At 31.9% G+C, this 17,850-nt stretch overlaps 1 protein-coding gene across 1 annotated transcript in view; it reads right to left on the bottom strand.

The window, feature by feature from the left end:
- LOC114331236 (cytoplasmic dynein 2 heavy chain 1) overlaps positions 1–17,850 on the bottom strand; it is a 410,099-nt gene that overhangs the window by 96,300 nt on the left and 295,949 nt on the right. Inside the window, exon 43 of the mRNA XM_050645881.1 lies at positions 75–298. Coding sequence (XP_050501838.1) covers positions 75–298 — 224 coding nt within the window. The remainder of the gene's footprint in view (positions 1–74; positions 299–17,850) is intronic.

The following is a 17,850-nucleotide window of genomic DNA, read 5'->3' as shown; positions in this document are numbered from 1 at the left end:
CTACAATTTCATTATTTACGGTTAAATCAAAATCAATTTTTAGTCAATATGTACAAAATATTAATTTCACCTACCTGTTTTAGGTCATTATTCAGCAAAGGTTGTTGTTCGCTAGTAGGTCCCATAAGCCTGGCAGATTGTAAAGTCGCCGAAATTTTAACAGCGCTCTTTCTGCCGACTCCGGATTTACCAACCAGAAGTATGTTTCCTTTGAAACGGCTTAATGTTTTCAAAATGCTTGCGGTTAGCTGCAGAAGTTCATCATTTATAACCAAGTCCAAAATTTGGCCCTCTCGTTCTGAAAATATTAAGGTGTTAGAATAATAAGATTAGAATATATTATTGTGTTTCAATTTATCAATCAAAGATAGAATAAAAATTTTAATTTTTATTATATAACGCGGGCACATAAATTTGATACACCCTGTATATTGATTTTTAAATATATATTAGAAGTTAGCTTTCAACGCAAAATGGTTTCTCCTTAATGAATTTTTCCATGAAGAATATTAAAAACATTTTTGTAAATAAAAGTGAAGTGAAAGTTATTTAGGATTAGTATTTTAAACCGATTGTTTATTACGGGAAATATAGAAGCCATAGGTAATTAGTTCTTAGAAAATTAAGGTAAAGAAAGTTTGGAATTTTAATTTTTTGTTTAACCCCGAGTAAATTTTGTAGAATTTCCCGAAAGTAATTAGTATGATGGTAGAAATATTTTTGAAAGTATGAGTGGGTGTTTCGAATGAAAAAAAGTATGGGGAAGAATAAATGTCTCTGATTGGTTTAGGCAATTTGGAATGGGAAGGAGAGAAGTTTGAATTTTCAGATAGTTTTGGAAAGAGGGATTATTGTAGACCGGCAGCCGAGAGGAGCAGTCAAAAGTTTTCGTGAGTAGTTCAGAAGCAAGTACTAGTGGTTGTGTTTGATAAGTAAGAGTAGCTGAAAAGTGGAACGAGAGAAAAATCAAATCGAGAAGAAATACCTCTTTGATTCTGTAAAGTCCAAGAGAGTAAGTTACAAGAATTATCGTTATTAAAATTATTTGTGACACCAAGTAAAAAAGATACTTGCGTCTCAGGAGATTATTGTTGAGAGAAAGAGAGGAGAGAGATTTGGAGTTTATTGAACGAGTCCTGGTCAAAGGAAGCCTGGCTTGTGTTTTGGAGAAATAGTTGCTGGTATCCTGCTGGATTGTTTGCTGAGAACGGAGAGGGCTTTGATTGGTAGCCTAACATAATCAACAAGGACGAGCTGTTTGGGTCAAGAGGAGACATCATTTTGAGTGAATCAAAAGGTCAGTCAATAACCTATGTGATAGATTTTTTTTTATAATCAGAAGTTAATTTTTTTTACGTAAAAGCATATGAATTTAAGATTCCAACATTTCAAAAATTTAATAGGAAGTATAAGTAATTTTGCGAATACCAAATTTGTTTGTTTAGCTGGGTTTATTAATGGTATCAAGAACAAAGCGATAAATATTTGTTTGAATTAAATTAATTTATATGGTAAAAGTTTTTTTGGACAGTTATGCCCACAGAATTTAATTGATAAATTTACAGAACGTTGCTTTTGATAATAAAGGTAATTGTATGTTTTTATTTATGATTTTTCTATTTATTTCCTTTTCTTATTTTATCCCGATAAGGATCAACTAAGAGATACTGAAACCACGAGAGAAGATAAGTATAACATAAGATAATTTAGACATTTTTTTATATTATAAAAAGGCACCCTGAGATTCTTTCTTAATTTTTATGTATGATTTGCGTTAATTAAATAATTGATCAAGTAAATAATAATTAATATAAAAGTAATAAGAAGCAGATCATAACAATATATTTTTTCTCATAAAATCTTGTGAAAGATTGAAATTGCTTTGGCATACTAACATAATTGTATTGACATAGCGATAAAAAGAGGAATAAGACATGGTTACACCATATCACCGAAACTATTCAATCAGGTAATAGAAGACGTATGCAAGAAATTATACAATGGGAAAATAAAGGAATCAAAATAAATGAGCTATACTTGAGTCACCTTAGGTACGACGATGATATCGTCCTGATAGCCAACAGTAAAGAAAAACTGAAAGATATGGTAGAATAATTAGGACACTAGGCAAAACAGTAAGTTTAAGAATGGATCTAGGCAAAATAAAGACGATGGCAAAAAAAGAACAAGGTACTGCTATCACAATTCGAGGAAGTGAAATACAACAAGTATGAGAATTACATAATATTCGAGGCAAGCGAGCAGATAAAATCAAACAGAAGAAATTAAAAGACGTATAAGAGTGGTATGGGCGCATTTGGCAAATTGAGCTTTATCCTAAAGAATAAGAAATTTGCAAAACATCTTAGTATAAAGTCTTCAACCAGTGTGTGTTACCAATAATCACATATGGAGCGCAATATTGGACACTAACCAAGAATAATGTGGATTAACTTATAAAAACATAGAGAGAAATGGAAAGACAGATATTGCAAAAATACACTTGAAGAACAAACAAGAAACGAGTGGATTCGAAATATTAGAAAGTTGAAGGATGTAAGAGAAAAAGTAGCCGAATCTAAATGGAAATTGGCGGAACACAACATCAGACACAGAGAAGATAGGTGGAACAAGGAAATACTGCACTGGAGACCATAAGAATAGAAAAGAAGTATAGACCACAGATAAGAACGGTTGATGACTTGAAGAGGCAAGCCGGTCCCAGATGGATGAAACTTAGCTAAGGGCAGACACACATGGAGACAAGAAGGAGAGACCTAAGTCCTCAAATGGATAAAATATGATACGTAGACAGATGGAGGCATACTAAAATGTCTGATACATTATTGATATGTTTGTAGGTTCTTGAAATATACCTAATAATTAACTAGTTTTCGCTCTGCTGCCAATAAAATAAAAATATCCGTGATGTCGATGAAGAGTCCGCTTTACAGAAGAGAATAAAACTTACTTAAAATAAGTTAGATATGGAGTTTTTAGTATATTTTTCTTGAAAACGGTTTAGTTTGTAATTTTCTAGTATTGATAATAGGTTCTAATGGATAAAAGAGATTATATCAAAATGTTCGTCAAATATTAAACGTTGGCTTTTAGAATTACAAAAAGCTTTGTAAAATACTAAAACTCTTACTGCATTATTTCTTTTGAAAATATTCTATTTTAATGCATATTTTTTATATATATTTGTGTTTAGTAGACTCTGAATATTTTTAGATAAATTTCACAAAAATTTAGAAACCTTTTCATTAAGGACGTCGGTACATAATTCGAAAATATTTTACGGCTATCCCTAATTTTTCTGTCTTTACACGGCAAATTACGTGTAGTAAAATTGACACTGGTATGGATATGTATGTATGGATATCATTAACTTTAAAGAGATGGCTTTTGAATGTTCTTGAATAACACTGTTATTTTTATAATTGCTAATTATTAATTCAGTTAATAAATGTGATTATTTCATTTATAGGAGATTCTGACCAATAGAAAGCTACAGAAATCTGAATTAAATCGATAATCTTTGATTATTTCATTCATAGGAGATTCTGACCAATAGAAAGCTACAGACATGCAAATTAAGGTGATAATTTTTGATAATCTCCCGTCGTTAAGCATATTACGTCAGATGCCCTTCGTTGCTACGAAAAAATACATTCAGTGACATTAATGACAAATGTTTTAAAAATTATAAAAGTGATACATATTGTTATATTTCTATTTGATATGAAAATTAAATTTTGATAATTATAAACAAAATTCAGTTTAATATAAAATATTTTTAATTTTCTCAACCTCGGGCATATAAATTTAGAACAACCTGTATACAACAAATTGTTATATTTAATTTTAAGAAGTGATTAGAATAAGCGTACGAAACTCGGAACAATGTGCTTAGATAAACAAAGTGAATGACGCGTACCATTATCGTTCTTCTCGGAAGGTCGATCATTAGCCTATGCTAAATAAAACTCAGTGAAATAGATGATAGTTCATTATCGTTTTTCGCGGAAGGTTTCGATCATTAGCCTGTGCTAAATAAGACTCATTTGAAAGAGAGAATAGGTCATTAAAATTTGTAAATAGTTAGAAAGTATTTTAGAATGGGAATTAAATATTTTCTTTTGAAATCCATTAAGCATATTTAGAAAGATTAAAAATTGGTTTTGAGGAATACTGCGAATGAGAGTTGGTGGTGGAAGATTGATTTGTGAATCTGGAAGGGATATTTAGAAAGTAGGTGAATGAATGAGAAAGTGAGGGCAGAATGTTTTGAGCTGTCGAGAAGTGAAGTCGAGTAGTAGACGGTAGTGTACGGAGAGTGAGAAAGCCGGTGTAGTTCCGTGAGTGTGGAGTATCTATCGTGGAACGAGAAGTAGGCCAGGTCGAGAGTAAAAGAACCTCCTTGAGCCAAGAGTGTCCCGGTAGCTGATAGCAGTTTCGAAAAAGGTAGAACACAGCATCACAACAGAAGCAGGAACGAGAACTATTCGAGCTAGTTTTACAAAGGAGAACATTACTGGAAGCCAGGACGAGGTTTGATCGCAGCCAAGGATAGCAGGAAACGGGTCTTGTGTGAGGACATTTTCAGTTCACCAGGAAAAGGTCAGTCTCATTTGTTTGGACATGAATGTATGGGTTTTTCGTATTAAATTCCACATAAAAAAATTGAATAACATAATCAATAATATCAGAAAAGCTTCATCAAACTTAAATAGAGTTGTGCTAATAACTCCTAATAGTTAAATGTTAATAAAAACTTTCAATTGAAAACTAAAAGGAAATAAGATTCCCATTTGTAAATGTTATGTTTAAGAATAATAAGAAATAGCAAATATTAAGCATTGATTGCCTTTTAAATAAAATAAAAAATATTTTGATTATAATTGTAACCCATATATGTGTATTTTTTTTACTCTTTTCTTTTCTATCCCGATTAGGAACCATTAAGAAATATTTGAAGCCACGAAAGTAAGTAATTAATTTATAATTCGCCCTGAGATTGAAAACATATTGATATGTGATCTGGTTAATTAATTAGATTAGTATTAATACATTGATTAAATTAAGTGACATATAAGAATATTATCTCATATCAATAATCAAGATCACATCAACTGTCGTCCAACGTGGAAAGCATTGTAAAGTATTTCTAGTGGCAAATTTGAAGGATAGAAAGAGTAAAGCCGGTATTTGAAAATTTATATGCCTGTGGTAAAAAGTGAGATACTTACATTTGATAACATAAAATTTTAGATCTCTTTAGGTACAAATTTTACATAACTGATTTAATAATTTATTTTTACGATATTTACATTTGATATATTTATTGACAATTTATAATATTTGGGTGAGAAAAAGTCGTCTTGGTAACACTAGTAAAATTTCATATTTGGCGGGGATAGTACTTCTTGAAAACAAATGTCTGTGACAAGAAGCCAAAGCAAAGACAACAAAAAACAAAAAGAACATTCAGACCAAGAAGATATTTTAGACACGACAATCATGGCATCAGAACAGCAAGAATTATCAGGAATAGATAAACTATTACAACTGATGCAACTCCAGTCACAAAAAATGGATGAAGCAAAAAGGACAATGGATAAAGTGGAGAAAAAAATGGATGAAAATCAACAGGAAACAAAACAAGCGATAGAAGAGAACAATAAGAAAATAGAGGAACGCATAGAAAAGTATGAAATGAAAATTAAAGATCACATGCAAAAACAAGAAATGAGAATGAAGGACCACATGAAAGAACAAGAAATGAAAATTCAAAATAAAATGAAGGAGTTAACGAATTGCCAGAAAAAAGAAATGGAAAGTTTGGAAAACAAGTTGCAAAACGCTATTCAAGCAGACATAGAAGAAGTGGAAAGAAAGATTGCGGAAATCAATACTCAACAGAATGTCGGAGAAAGAAGAGAAATGGTTATACATAGCACAGATGACGTGAAGATAAGGTTTGGCGGGGATGTAAGAAGATTACACCCAGTGCCGTTCATAAATAGCCTAAAAAAGAAAATACAGCACATCGGAAATTTCGAAACAGCAAAAGAAACTATCAGAAACCATCTCAAATATGAAGCAAGCCTATGGTTCGATAGTAAAGAAGAAGAATTCGGCAATTGGCAACAATTTGAACAAAAATTTTTGAATTATTTCTGGGGAAAAGTCCAACAATTGGAAATTAACAAGGAATTGCAAAATGGGAAATACAATGATAGGATGGGGGTATCAGAAAAGACATATGCTTTACAAATTTACAATAATGCAAAACATTTACAATATAATTACTCATCGGAACAATTAGTCGAACTGATTGCAAGACATTTCGAAGAAACGCTGGAAGACCATATCACATTGCAAAACTACAAAGACATAGATAGTCTATGCCAATTCTTACAAATAAGGAATCACGTCTAAGAGAAAGAAAATCAAGAAGGTCGCGAGAAGATTACAGGCCCCGAGAAACACAAGATTACAGAGATAGAAATCAAAATAGGAGGGACTATACAAGACGAGATTTTAATCCCAGAAGGGAAAACGAAAATAGAGACAACGGAAGAGGAGATTATGAACAAAGAAATAGGCAATGGAATGAGGACAGAAATCGAGAATAACAGAATAGAAACACCACACGCTCAAATCAAGAAAACAGAAATAATGGTAGACAAAATGAACAGGGATATCGAGAAAACCGAAACAGATCCGACAGACCAAGAGAAAATAGAAGAGAAGTAAATAATACCCAGACAGATGAATATGACGGAGAGAGACATTATGACGAAAATATAAACAACGATGAGCAACCGGCGTCTTTTCACGACGGCGCTCACTAAAAACCAAAAATCAAACAGGAATCTTTTGTCACCCCAAGGAGTTTATTAAATTGGCAGGAAACAACGAAAAGAAAAATGGAGTTAATTTAAAATTTGTGGATGGATTTATCAACGAGAAACCAATTAAAATTATGATAGACACTGGATCTGAAATAACATTGGTCAACAGAAAACTAATAGAAGAAGTTAACTTAACAAATTTAATTTATAAAATACCTAGGGTAAATTTAGTGGGCGCAAACAAACGGACATTGGCAACTATAAATGAAGGCATACGAGTAATGGTACGACTGGGCAAGAATATGTATGCACTACAATGTGTAATAATGCCAAACATGTCACATGACATGATAGTAGGAGTGGACGAATTGGCAGAAAAACATGTAGTGATAGATTTTAAAAATAATACGATGAAACTAACAGAAGAAAAAGAAAAAGAACAGGACAAGGAACATGAGAAACAAAATACGGACGAATCAGGTAAAGAACAAACAGTGGAAATGAATTTGGCAGCGAAGCAAGGACAAAGAAAAAAAAGGAGAAAAGGTCAGAAAAAGATAAAAGAAAATGAAACCTGTGGCTCCTCAAAAGAAGAGTTGAGCCCAGAAGAAGAAAATTTGAGAGTATCAGAAACAAAGGAAACCTGGGATTCCTCAAAAGAAGAGACGGGCTCAGGAGAAGAAGAAATAAAGCTAAAAAATGAAAGTGAAAAGAATATGATTGAAACAGTGGTATTTGAAGAGGAGGTATATGCAAACGAGGATGCAGAATGCACGGTAAACATGTGTGAAGAATCTGAGAAAAAAGACAGAAAATTGATATGTGGAGAAGGGAAAGAAAAAGAATTGCGGATGATGTTAAGAAACTACGAAAATTTGATCAATGAGGAAAACAGAGTGGCTAAAAAGTACGAACATTCATTTGAGGTGAAAAACTTGGGAAATTTTCGATCAAAGACTTACCCGATTCCATACAAGTATCGACAAGAGGTGAAAGAAGAAATAAATAAAATGTTGGAAGATCAAATCATCGAAAGATGTGATTCACCGTATGTTAACCCGATTGTGATAGTAAAGAAAAGCAGTGGAGAATTGAGATTATGTTTAGATGCCAGGAATATCAACCAGCACACTGTATCACAATATGAATCACCTCTAAACATCGAGGCCATTTTTGGAAGAATCACGGGGTCACACATATTTTCGAAAATTGACTTAAAACACAGTTTTTGGTTGATACCGTTAGCTGAAAAGTGTAGAAACTACACCGCTTTTTCTATTGATGGTATTGTCTACCGGTTTAAGGTAGTGCCGTTTGGATTGCAAAGTGCTTGTGCTGCACTCGTCCGAGCTCTACATACCATTTTGAATCGCCACGAAGATTTCATAGTTCATTATATCGATGATTTATTAATTTTTTCACAAGATACTCAGAGTCATCTGAAACACATAGAAATAATTCTGGAAGAATTGGACACAGCGGGATTGAAATTAAACATTGAAAAATGTCAATTTTTTCAAAAAGAAGTCATTTATTTGGGTTTTCAATTGGACACCAAAACAGTAAGATTAGCCGAAGACAGAGTCAAGCTCATAGATGAATACCCAAGACCAACGAATTTGAAAACATTGAGAGGTTTTCTTGGCACGATTAATTATTTTAAAAAACTGATTCCCGATTTGAGCCAAAAGGAAATCCCTCTGATAAAGTTGCTTAAAAAAGGAATAAAATGGAATTGGAAAGAAGAACAGGAGGAAGCTTTCAAAACATTAAAACGAGAATTCGCAAAAGGAACGAAAATATACCACCCCATTTACAATTTACCGTTTATACTCCGAACTGATGCGTCCATACAAAAATTTGCAGGAGTTTTGTCTCAAATACAAAACGACCAAGAAGTGCCGATATGTTTTATATCTCGAGTGACTAAAACACATGAGAGAAAATATAGTGTTACAGAATTGGAGTTTGCCAGTGTACTATATTGCGTAAACAAATTGAGGTTTTACTTATTGGGAGCAAAATTCACAATCGAAACAGACCATGCAGCTTTAGTACATATCATGAAGAATAGATTAGTAAATAATAGAATACATAGAGGCATTCTATTAGTACAGGAGTATGATTTTGAGTTCCGATATATAAAAGGAAAAGACAACATAATAGCCTACGCTCTAACACGGGATGAGGACACGGGAAAAAAGGAAACAATTACTCTACAGGTGGGACTAAATAGATTAATACAAGAAGAAGGGATATATTCGTTAAATGAGATAAGGACAAACCAAGAAGACCTAGAGGAAAGAGAGAAAAGAAGAGCGGAAGTAGAAAATGACATATATTTTAAGAGAATAGACGGAAAGGAACTATATTTAGTGACACAGACATTGGCCGAAAAGATAATAAAGAAATTACATGAGGACAATGGGCATATCGGTAGCAGAAAAGTTTGGCTCGTTTTTAGGGAAAATTACATCAGCCGACAGGATTACCGCATTGCAAAGGAAATTACCCAGAAGTGCGATGTATGTCAAAAATATAAGAGTCGGGATTTCAAAAACGAAAATGTTGCCAAAAATATTGAAGCCCGAAACAAACTAGACATTGTAGCAATAGATATGTTAAGCGATCTAATTATGACCACTAAAAGGAACAAACATATTCTGGTAATGGTGGATGTGTTTTCAAAATACGTAAAATTATATAGTTGCCGCACCACAAAGGGGGAGGAAATATTAAGAAAAATCGACAATTTTATAGCCATAGTAGGAACACCAAAAAAGATCCTACTGGACAATGCAACGTATTTCCGAAATGATCGTTTCAAGGGACAACTTCGAGAACGAGGAATAGAGACAAATTTTGTCAGCATCAGGCATCCACAGAGTAATCCTTCGGAACGATTCATACAGGAAGTGACGAAATTTCTTCGCATTGCAACAGATGGTCAACATCGCCACTGGGACAGGAAAATGGCGGAAATAGAAAGGTATCTAAATACAATTCCGAGCACAGTAACAAAAGAGACCCCAGAATACATCATGAAGGGTGTACTGCCGATAAGGCCATGGGAAGACCAAGAGCCAAAAGAATATCAACAGGTGATTGAAACCGTACAGAGAAGATTACGGCGAAGCAACGAAAAATATATCCAAAGACAGGAACAAAATAGAAAAAGAAGACCAGTGACTTTCCAAAAGGGTGAAAAAGTACTCGTGAGGGCATTACGAGTATCAAATCTTCCTGGGGGCATTTGCGCAAAGTTGATGCCTGTTTTCGAAGGCCCTTACATCGTGAATAATGAAAATGGGATAAATAGTTATGAGTTGAGGCACAGGAACTCGGAAAAGATCCGAGGAATTTATAATATTCACGATGTATACAAATATCACGAATAAAAGACAGAATTACATGAAGTAGATAGTAAGTTAGGATATAAGACGTAGATTAAAGTAAGGAAATATACAGGGAGTTGGTTTTGCCTCGAGAAAATTTATTTAAAAATGCAGATAAATTTTATCGAATACAAGGCGGGGATTTGTTATATTTCTATTTGATATGAAAATTAAATTTTGATAATTATAAACAAAATTCAGTTTAATATAAAATATTTTTAATTTTCTCAACCTCGGGCATATAAATTTAGAACAACCTGTATACAACAAATTGTTATATTTAATTTTAAGAAGTGATTAGAATAAGCGTACGAAACTCGGAACAATGTGCTTAGATAAACAAAGTGAATGACGCGTACCATTATCGTTCTTCTCGGAAGGTCGATCATTAGCCTATGCTAAATAAAACTCAGTGAAATATATGATAGTTCATTATCGTTTTTCGCGGAAGGTTTCGATCATTAGCCTATACTAAATAAGACTCATTTGAAAGAGAGAATAGGTCATTAAAATTTGTAAATAGTTAGAAAGTATTTTAGAATGGGAATTAAATATTTTCTTTTGAAATCCATTAAGCATATTTAGAAAGATTAAAAATTGGTTTTGAGGAATACTGCGAATGAGAGTTGGTGGTGGAAGATTGATTTGTGAATCTGGAAGGGATATTTAGAAAGTAGGTGAATGAATGAGAAAGTGAGGGCAGAATGTTTTGAGCTGTCGAGAAGTGAAGTCGAGTAGTAGACGGTAGTGTACGGAGAGTGAGAAAGCCGGTGTAGTTCCGTGAGTGTGGAGTATCTATCGTGGAACGAGAAGTAGGCCAGGTCGAGAGTAAAAGAACCTCCTTGAGCCAAGAGTGTCCCGGTAGCTGATAGCAGTTTCGAAAAAGGTAGAACACAGCATCACAACAGAAGCAGGAACGAGAACTATTCGAGCTAGTTTTACAAAGGAGAACATTACTGGAAGCCAGGACGAGGTTTGATCGCAGCCAAGGATAGCAGGAAACGGGTCTTGTGTGAGGACATTTTCAGTTCACCAGGAAAAGGTCAGTCTCATTTGTTTGGACATGAATGTATGGGTTTTTCGTATTAAATTCCACATAAAAAAATTGAATAACATAATCAATAATATCAGAAAAGCTTCATCAAACTTAAATAGAGTTGTGCTAATAACTCCTAATAGTTAAATGTTAATAAAAACTTTCAATTGAAAACTAAAAGGAAATAAGATTCCCATTTGTAAATGTTATGTTTAAGAATAATAAGAAATAGCAAATATTAAGCATTGATTGCCTTTTAAATAAAATAAAAAATATTTTGATTATAATTGTAACCCATATATGTGTATTTTTTTTACTCTTTTCTTTTCTATCCCGATTAGGAACCATTAAGAAATATTTGAAGCCACGAAAGTAAGTAATTAATTTATAATTCGCCCTGAGATTGAAAACATATTGATATGTGATCTGGTTAATTAATTAGATTAGTATTAATACATTGATTAAATTAAGTGACATATAAGAATATTATCTCATATCAATAATCAAGATCACATCCATATTTATAACAACTGTTTGTTTAATTTCACTAATTGGTACTTACATATGTAAATTACAATAAAATTTTGGTTTTGAACAGTTTTATTCATGAAATAATCGCAACAAATTGCACTCGAACTCTAAAATTAATATAGAATTTTTGCCCTCGTGACATTTTGACATAATTTCACTCGCTTTCGGCTCGTAAAATTAAAACTGCCAAAGTGACACTCGGGAAAAATTCAATAATTTTAGAGCTCTTGTGCAATTACTACTAATAATCTCCCGTCGTTAAGTATATTACGTCAGATGCCCTTCGTTGCTACGAAAAAATACATTCAGTGACATTAATGACAATTAATGTTTTAAAAATTATAAAAGTGATGACTTTCAATCGTCAACTATTTATAAAAACTGTGTGTTTAATGGTACTTACATAAATAAACTACAATAAAATTTTGGTTTTGAACAGTTTTATTCATGAAATAATCGCAACAAATTGCACTCGACCTCTGAAATTAATATAGAATTTCAGAGCTCTTGTGCAATTACTACTGATAATTTCTTCACTAACTATGTATTCAGTGATTGTAATAATTTATATGTACAACAAAAACTAATAATCAATCGAGAAAAGAGGAAAAGTGTTAAAGTGATTTTTTAATAATATATTGTTACTATGGCACGCTAAAAATTTTGTACATATTTAGCAACAAAATACTTGAATCACAGAATATATCCTGATGTATTCTCTTCTTGGATCTTCCATAAATAATACACAATAAATAACTTTTTATTAAGTTCACGTCTTAAATCAATTATTTATCAAATACACTATTAATATTATTTAATCAACAACTCAAAATATTCCCGATACCATGTCGAATATTTAAAACTGTCACTGTCTTGTCATCATATTCTATTTGACTCAGTGCGTTGTATGACAAAGATAGCGAATGTTCGATTTGAAAAATATCACCACGGACATGGTGTTCATTTTTTTCGAATCCTGAAAAAACTACTAAATATTTTTAAAAAATTTAAACGCAGAATGAAAGAACAAATTATTATCGAGATCAGAAAGTCCCTTAGAATATATAAAAAGTTTCTTTTGAATGAGATATTTGAAATTAAAAATTACACTATATTTTCTCTTAGATTTTCACCCCTGTAACTTATTAAAATAAACATTATAGAAGTTCTCAGGGACTTTCGGCCCTCGGTAGAAACGTAAGCTTTCATTCTGCGAATTATGAATGTTCCTGGGAAAAACACTTTTTAAAAACTGAACTTCACAATTAAAAACTTTTATTTCGACAAACAAAGATTTTTGTTACAACTCAATAATTTAAGATCCGACTTTACTTTAACATTTAAATCAGACTTTAATTTAACATATTTAATCAGACTGAAAAATATTGATTTTTAGATGGCCTTTTACAATTTTTATTATTGCTGAATTGCTGTTCCAATACGTCGCAAGTAATTCCAGAATCTTCAACGCTGCGACGCGGCGGTAGCCTCGTGTTGATTCCACGTGGTAGAATATACTGGATGGTAGCGGTCGTTGTACTATAACTTGCGTTTAAATTTGTCAAAAATACTTATTAGTTTTCTCAGGATTCGAAAAAAATGAATCCCCATTTAAATACCATTGCAGCCGAAAATACGTACCCATCCCCTTAATACTAGAATTTCGTGAAAATTGATAACGTGTCTTTTTAGAACTACTAATAACGATTGTTTGCCTTTTTAAATTTTAGAATTTTAATTGCAATTTATTCGTAATATGTTTGTATTTCTGTAGATATTTTTAATTATTTTGAAAGTACAATAAAGTAATTTCGAACATCAATATTTACATTTACAAAATTTGCAATAAAAATGATTGTTCTTTACCATTAAAAATACACTAAGTTTACTACTACTTAAATTGGATTTATATAGTCCGCTCTTTAACGGTAAAATATTGCAAAACCTCTAAATTTTAAAGAACCGCTTGGAATGACATGAAATTTGGCATACACATAGCTAACAAGTCAAAGAAAAAAAGTGATATTGTGCCGATATGTGCTTTTGCCCTGGGGGTGGTTTTCACCCCCTCTTGGGGGTGAAAAAATATTCGTCCAAAGAAAGTCAGGAAATGGATAAACTGGCTAATTTTAAGTAACTTTTGTTCTATAGAGTTTTTTCACTAAGTCAATACTTTTTGAGTTATTTGGCAGTGAATATGTTCATTTTTTCAACAAAATAACCACGCTTTTAGACGGTTTCTCACAAATAACTCAAACAGTAAGTATTTTGTCGAAAAAACATTCTTAGCAAAAATATAGCCTGTAAAATTTTTTAAAAAATATAACCAAAAATGAAGCACATTTCGGGGAAAACTCATTACAACTTATTTAAAGTGTTAAAAAAAGCTTCATTTTTGTTTTGTAAAAAAAATTTCTAGCATCAAAATTAAACAAGTTACGCTCAAAATAAAGTTAGTCCCTTTTGGTTTTGGTAAAAAAATCGAGAAAATCACCCCCTAATTAGTATCTTAAATGAACTTAATCGTTACGATTTCACAAGTTTCTTGACTCCTGTATATATTGTTTATATGATCTGTAAGTTTCATCGGTTCAAAGTCCTTATTATTGAAAGGGCTGTAGTTAAAAGGGGTTGAACGAGTCACTGATCACGAATGTATGCAAATTTAGTAACACCAAATCTTAATCAATTTTTGACTAACAGAAAAACAAAAAAATACATGATATTCAAAAAAGTAAATCTGACTTTTTTTGTTTTTCGAGATTTTTGGTATCTAACAATTTTTAAGTTATTTTGAAAAAAACATATTTTTCAAAATTTAAATTTTTCAAAATTTTACTTTGAAACCAAATTTTTTCAAAAATAAGCACTTTGAATAGATGAAACTTACAGATCATAAATATAAACACAACATAAGTAAAATAATTTGTAAAGCGGTAACGATTAATTTAATTTAAGTTGCTAATTAGGGGGTGGTCTTTCCGATTTTTTTTTGCAAAAACAAAAGGGACTAACTTCATTTTGAGCGTAACTCGCTTAAATTTAACGCTAGAAACTTTTTGTAAAAACAGAAATAAAGCTTTTTTTAAACACTTTAAAAAAGTTATAATAGGTTTTCCCCAAAAAGTGCTTAATTTTTTGGATATTTCACGTCGAAATATTCTATTTGGAATTTGGTGAATATGAATGTATTTTTCATTGGCTATAACTCTGGTTCTGCGAGATCCAGAGACCTAGCGCGTACACCATTTTTTTTTACTTTTTTATAGGCTATATTTTTGCTAAGAACGTTTTTTCGACAAAATACTTACTTTTTGAATTATTTGCGAAAAACCGTCTAAAAATGTGGTTATTTTGTTGAAAAATGAACATATTCACTTGCAAATAACTCGAAAAGTGTTGACTTAGCGAAAAAGCTCTATAGAACAAAAGTTACTTAAAATTAGTCAGTTTACCCATTTCCGGACTTAGTTTGGACATATATTTTTTCACCCCCAAGAGGGGGTGAAAGTCACCCCCAGGGCAAAAGGATACATCGGCACAATATCACTTTTCTTCTTTGACATGTAAGCTATACGTATACCAAATTTCATGTCAATCCAAGCGGTTCTTTAAAATTTAGAGCAAGAACCGTGAAAGAATGGACTAATAGTTTGACGTAGCGTAGACGTAGACGTAACGTAGACGCACTGGAAAAGTTCAACACCGAATTTTGTCTGCTCTTGTTTATAAATGAACGTAAGCGCATGACTGGACGTAAGAGAAACGTAACGGAACGGAAGAGATGACCAACTTTCATCTTTTACATTGCGTTTCTTACGTCTGGCCAATCATAAGGAAGAATTTTGTTCTGTCTGTCAGTCAAAGTGGACCCCCCTCAACCCTTGTGTAAAAATTTGTTTGTCAACATATTCGAATTTTGTTAATTATTTGTTACAATGGATGTTGTTATTAACTTAATAAAAATATATCATAGTGTAGTTTCAATATTTCAGATAAATATAAGTTGTTTATTAGCCTGTTAATTCGGGGTTATCCACACATCCGATAAATAAATCCAATGAACATTTTAAAGACCAGGGAATGAAACAGCATACCTAGTTGGAAATTCCACGGCACCAAGGAGCATACCTTCGTTTATTTCCTAATCCATTGTAATACACAAAACGGATAAATATTATTCGCGGTGTGCAAGTACTTGGAAGGGAAACGAGAAACGACCGTGCGTGAGTCGCGGAGAAATATTGCAACTATCTTAAATAATTCATATTGTCAATTGAAATTGTCAAATTGACGTATATTTCATACCTTCTGTCATTGAAGCAGAAAAATTATATATTGCTCCACAATATTGATATGATATGCAATTATTATATAAAGGTAAATTTAATTAATTGTATTTTGCTTGCAGTACTGCATTTTAATAACTAATGTTATTTACTACATACAATTGTTTACGTTTGCATAACATAACCTGCATCTTATTTTTTCTTCTTATTATTTTTTTGGACTATGGCCTTGACATGACATTTGTTATTGTTCTTATTTTTATGATTCTTGTAAGCTTTGTCTATAAAATTGTTAAATTTTTCATGACAATAAAGCATATTTCTATTCTATACAATTGTCCAGCAACCAGGACTAATATAATTGGCCAATATAATTAAAAGTGCGAATAAAAGTACAGAGCGTAGAAATAGAGGTCGCTTTGCCGAACTTGCACGGTCCCAATAATAGATTATAGTATAAATATATAAACACAAAGTTTGTTTACGGTTCGTATAATTTATAAGCTATGTTGTTGAATTAAGTCATTGTCTCTACTCATGCGCAAAAATTCCGCTACGTCGAATTATAAATTGACATATTATTTTCTTACGTCTCCAGTCCGTTTCTTACGTCTCCGTTGGGTCTACGCTACGTCAAACTATAAATCCAACTTTAGTTATAAAAGCACAAAAGCCCCATCAACGGAAAAGATTTTTCCACCTACCTCTACCGAAATTATACTTTTCCTGGCCTGATTGTAGGGAGCAAAGTCGTACTTTGCCTCCCTAGAGAGGGAAAGTACTTTTCCTCCCTAGGAAGGAAAAGTAAAAGTGACGTCATTGTATATCATTGATGAAATAACTACAATATAACTACGCCCTATACAATATTAGATTATTTATTACGTAAGTACCTATACATTTTAACGTTTATTTATAGATTACCCTGTATTTTGCAGAATGTAACATTTAAAAACAGTAAATTGTTATTTTGATTTAACAATGTTTACATTAATAATTTGACTTATATTTGACAGTTGATAGTTATACTGTACCTACTTGTTAGTTTTAGTGCTCTAATAAATTTTGTCAGTTAGTTACATAAATAAATTATTTAAAAATGAAAAAATTACTTGTTATTTGAGGAAGGTGGAAAAATCGTATGTGTAACATGGGAATAAAGTGCCTTTTCCTCCCTTGTTTTACAAATAGCTATTATAGCTATAGCCCAGTTAATGAACATTTGTGAGTGTAATTTTACTAGTCACGATGGATTTTCTTGAAAATTTTAATTTAGGATCTTACCCCCTACTATATTGGATTTAAGTCCACGGTTGTTTTTATTTTGCGGGTGAAAAACATATGTACAAGATAAGTCCGAAAATGGATTAATTGACTATAATTATTATAAGCAATTTTTGTTCTATAGAGAGTTTTTACTAAGTCAATACTTTCTGATTTATTTGCAAGGAAAAATGTTTATTTTTCAACATGAAAACCACGTTTTTATACGGTTTTCCTCAAATAACTCAAACAGTAAGTACATTATCGAAAAAAATAACTTAAAAATAAATATATTATGTTATAGCTTTAAAAAAAAAGAAATAAATGGTATATTTATGTAATCTATATTCCTAGTAGAAGAAAAGCACATCCTAGGTACATTTTTTACTCTTCGAGGTATTTCGTGTCATTTGAGTTACTCATTTACTTTTTTATGTTGTTTTGAAAAAAAATTTCAAAATTTCAATTTTTTTTTA

The sequence above is a fragment of the Diabrotica virgifera genome, chromosome 3, assembly GCF_917563875.1.
Source record: "Diabrotica virgifera virgifera chromosome 3, PGI_DIABVI_V3a".
Classification (NCBI taxonomy): domain Eukaryota; kingdom Metazoa; phylum Arthropoda; class Insecta; order Coleoptera; family Chrysomelidae; genus Diabrotica; species Diabrotica virgifera.
This window is presented reverse-complemented; position numbering and strand designations above follow the sequence as displayed.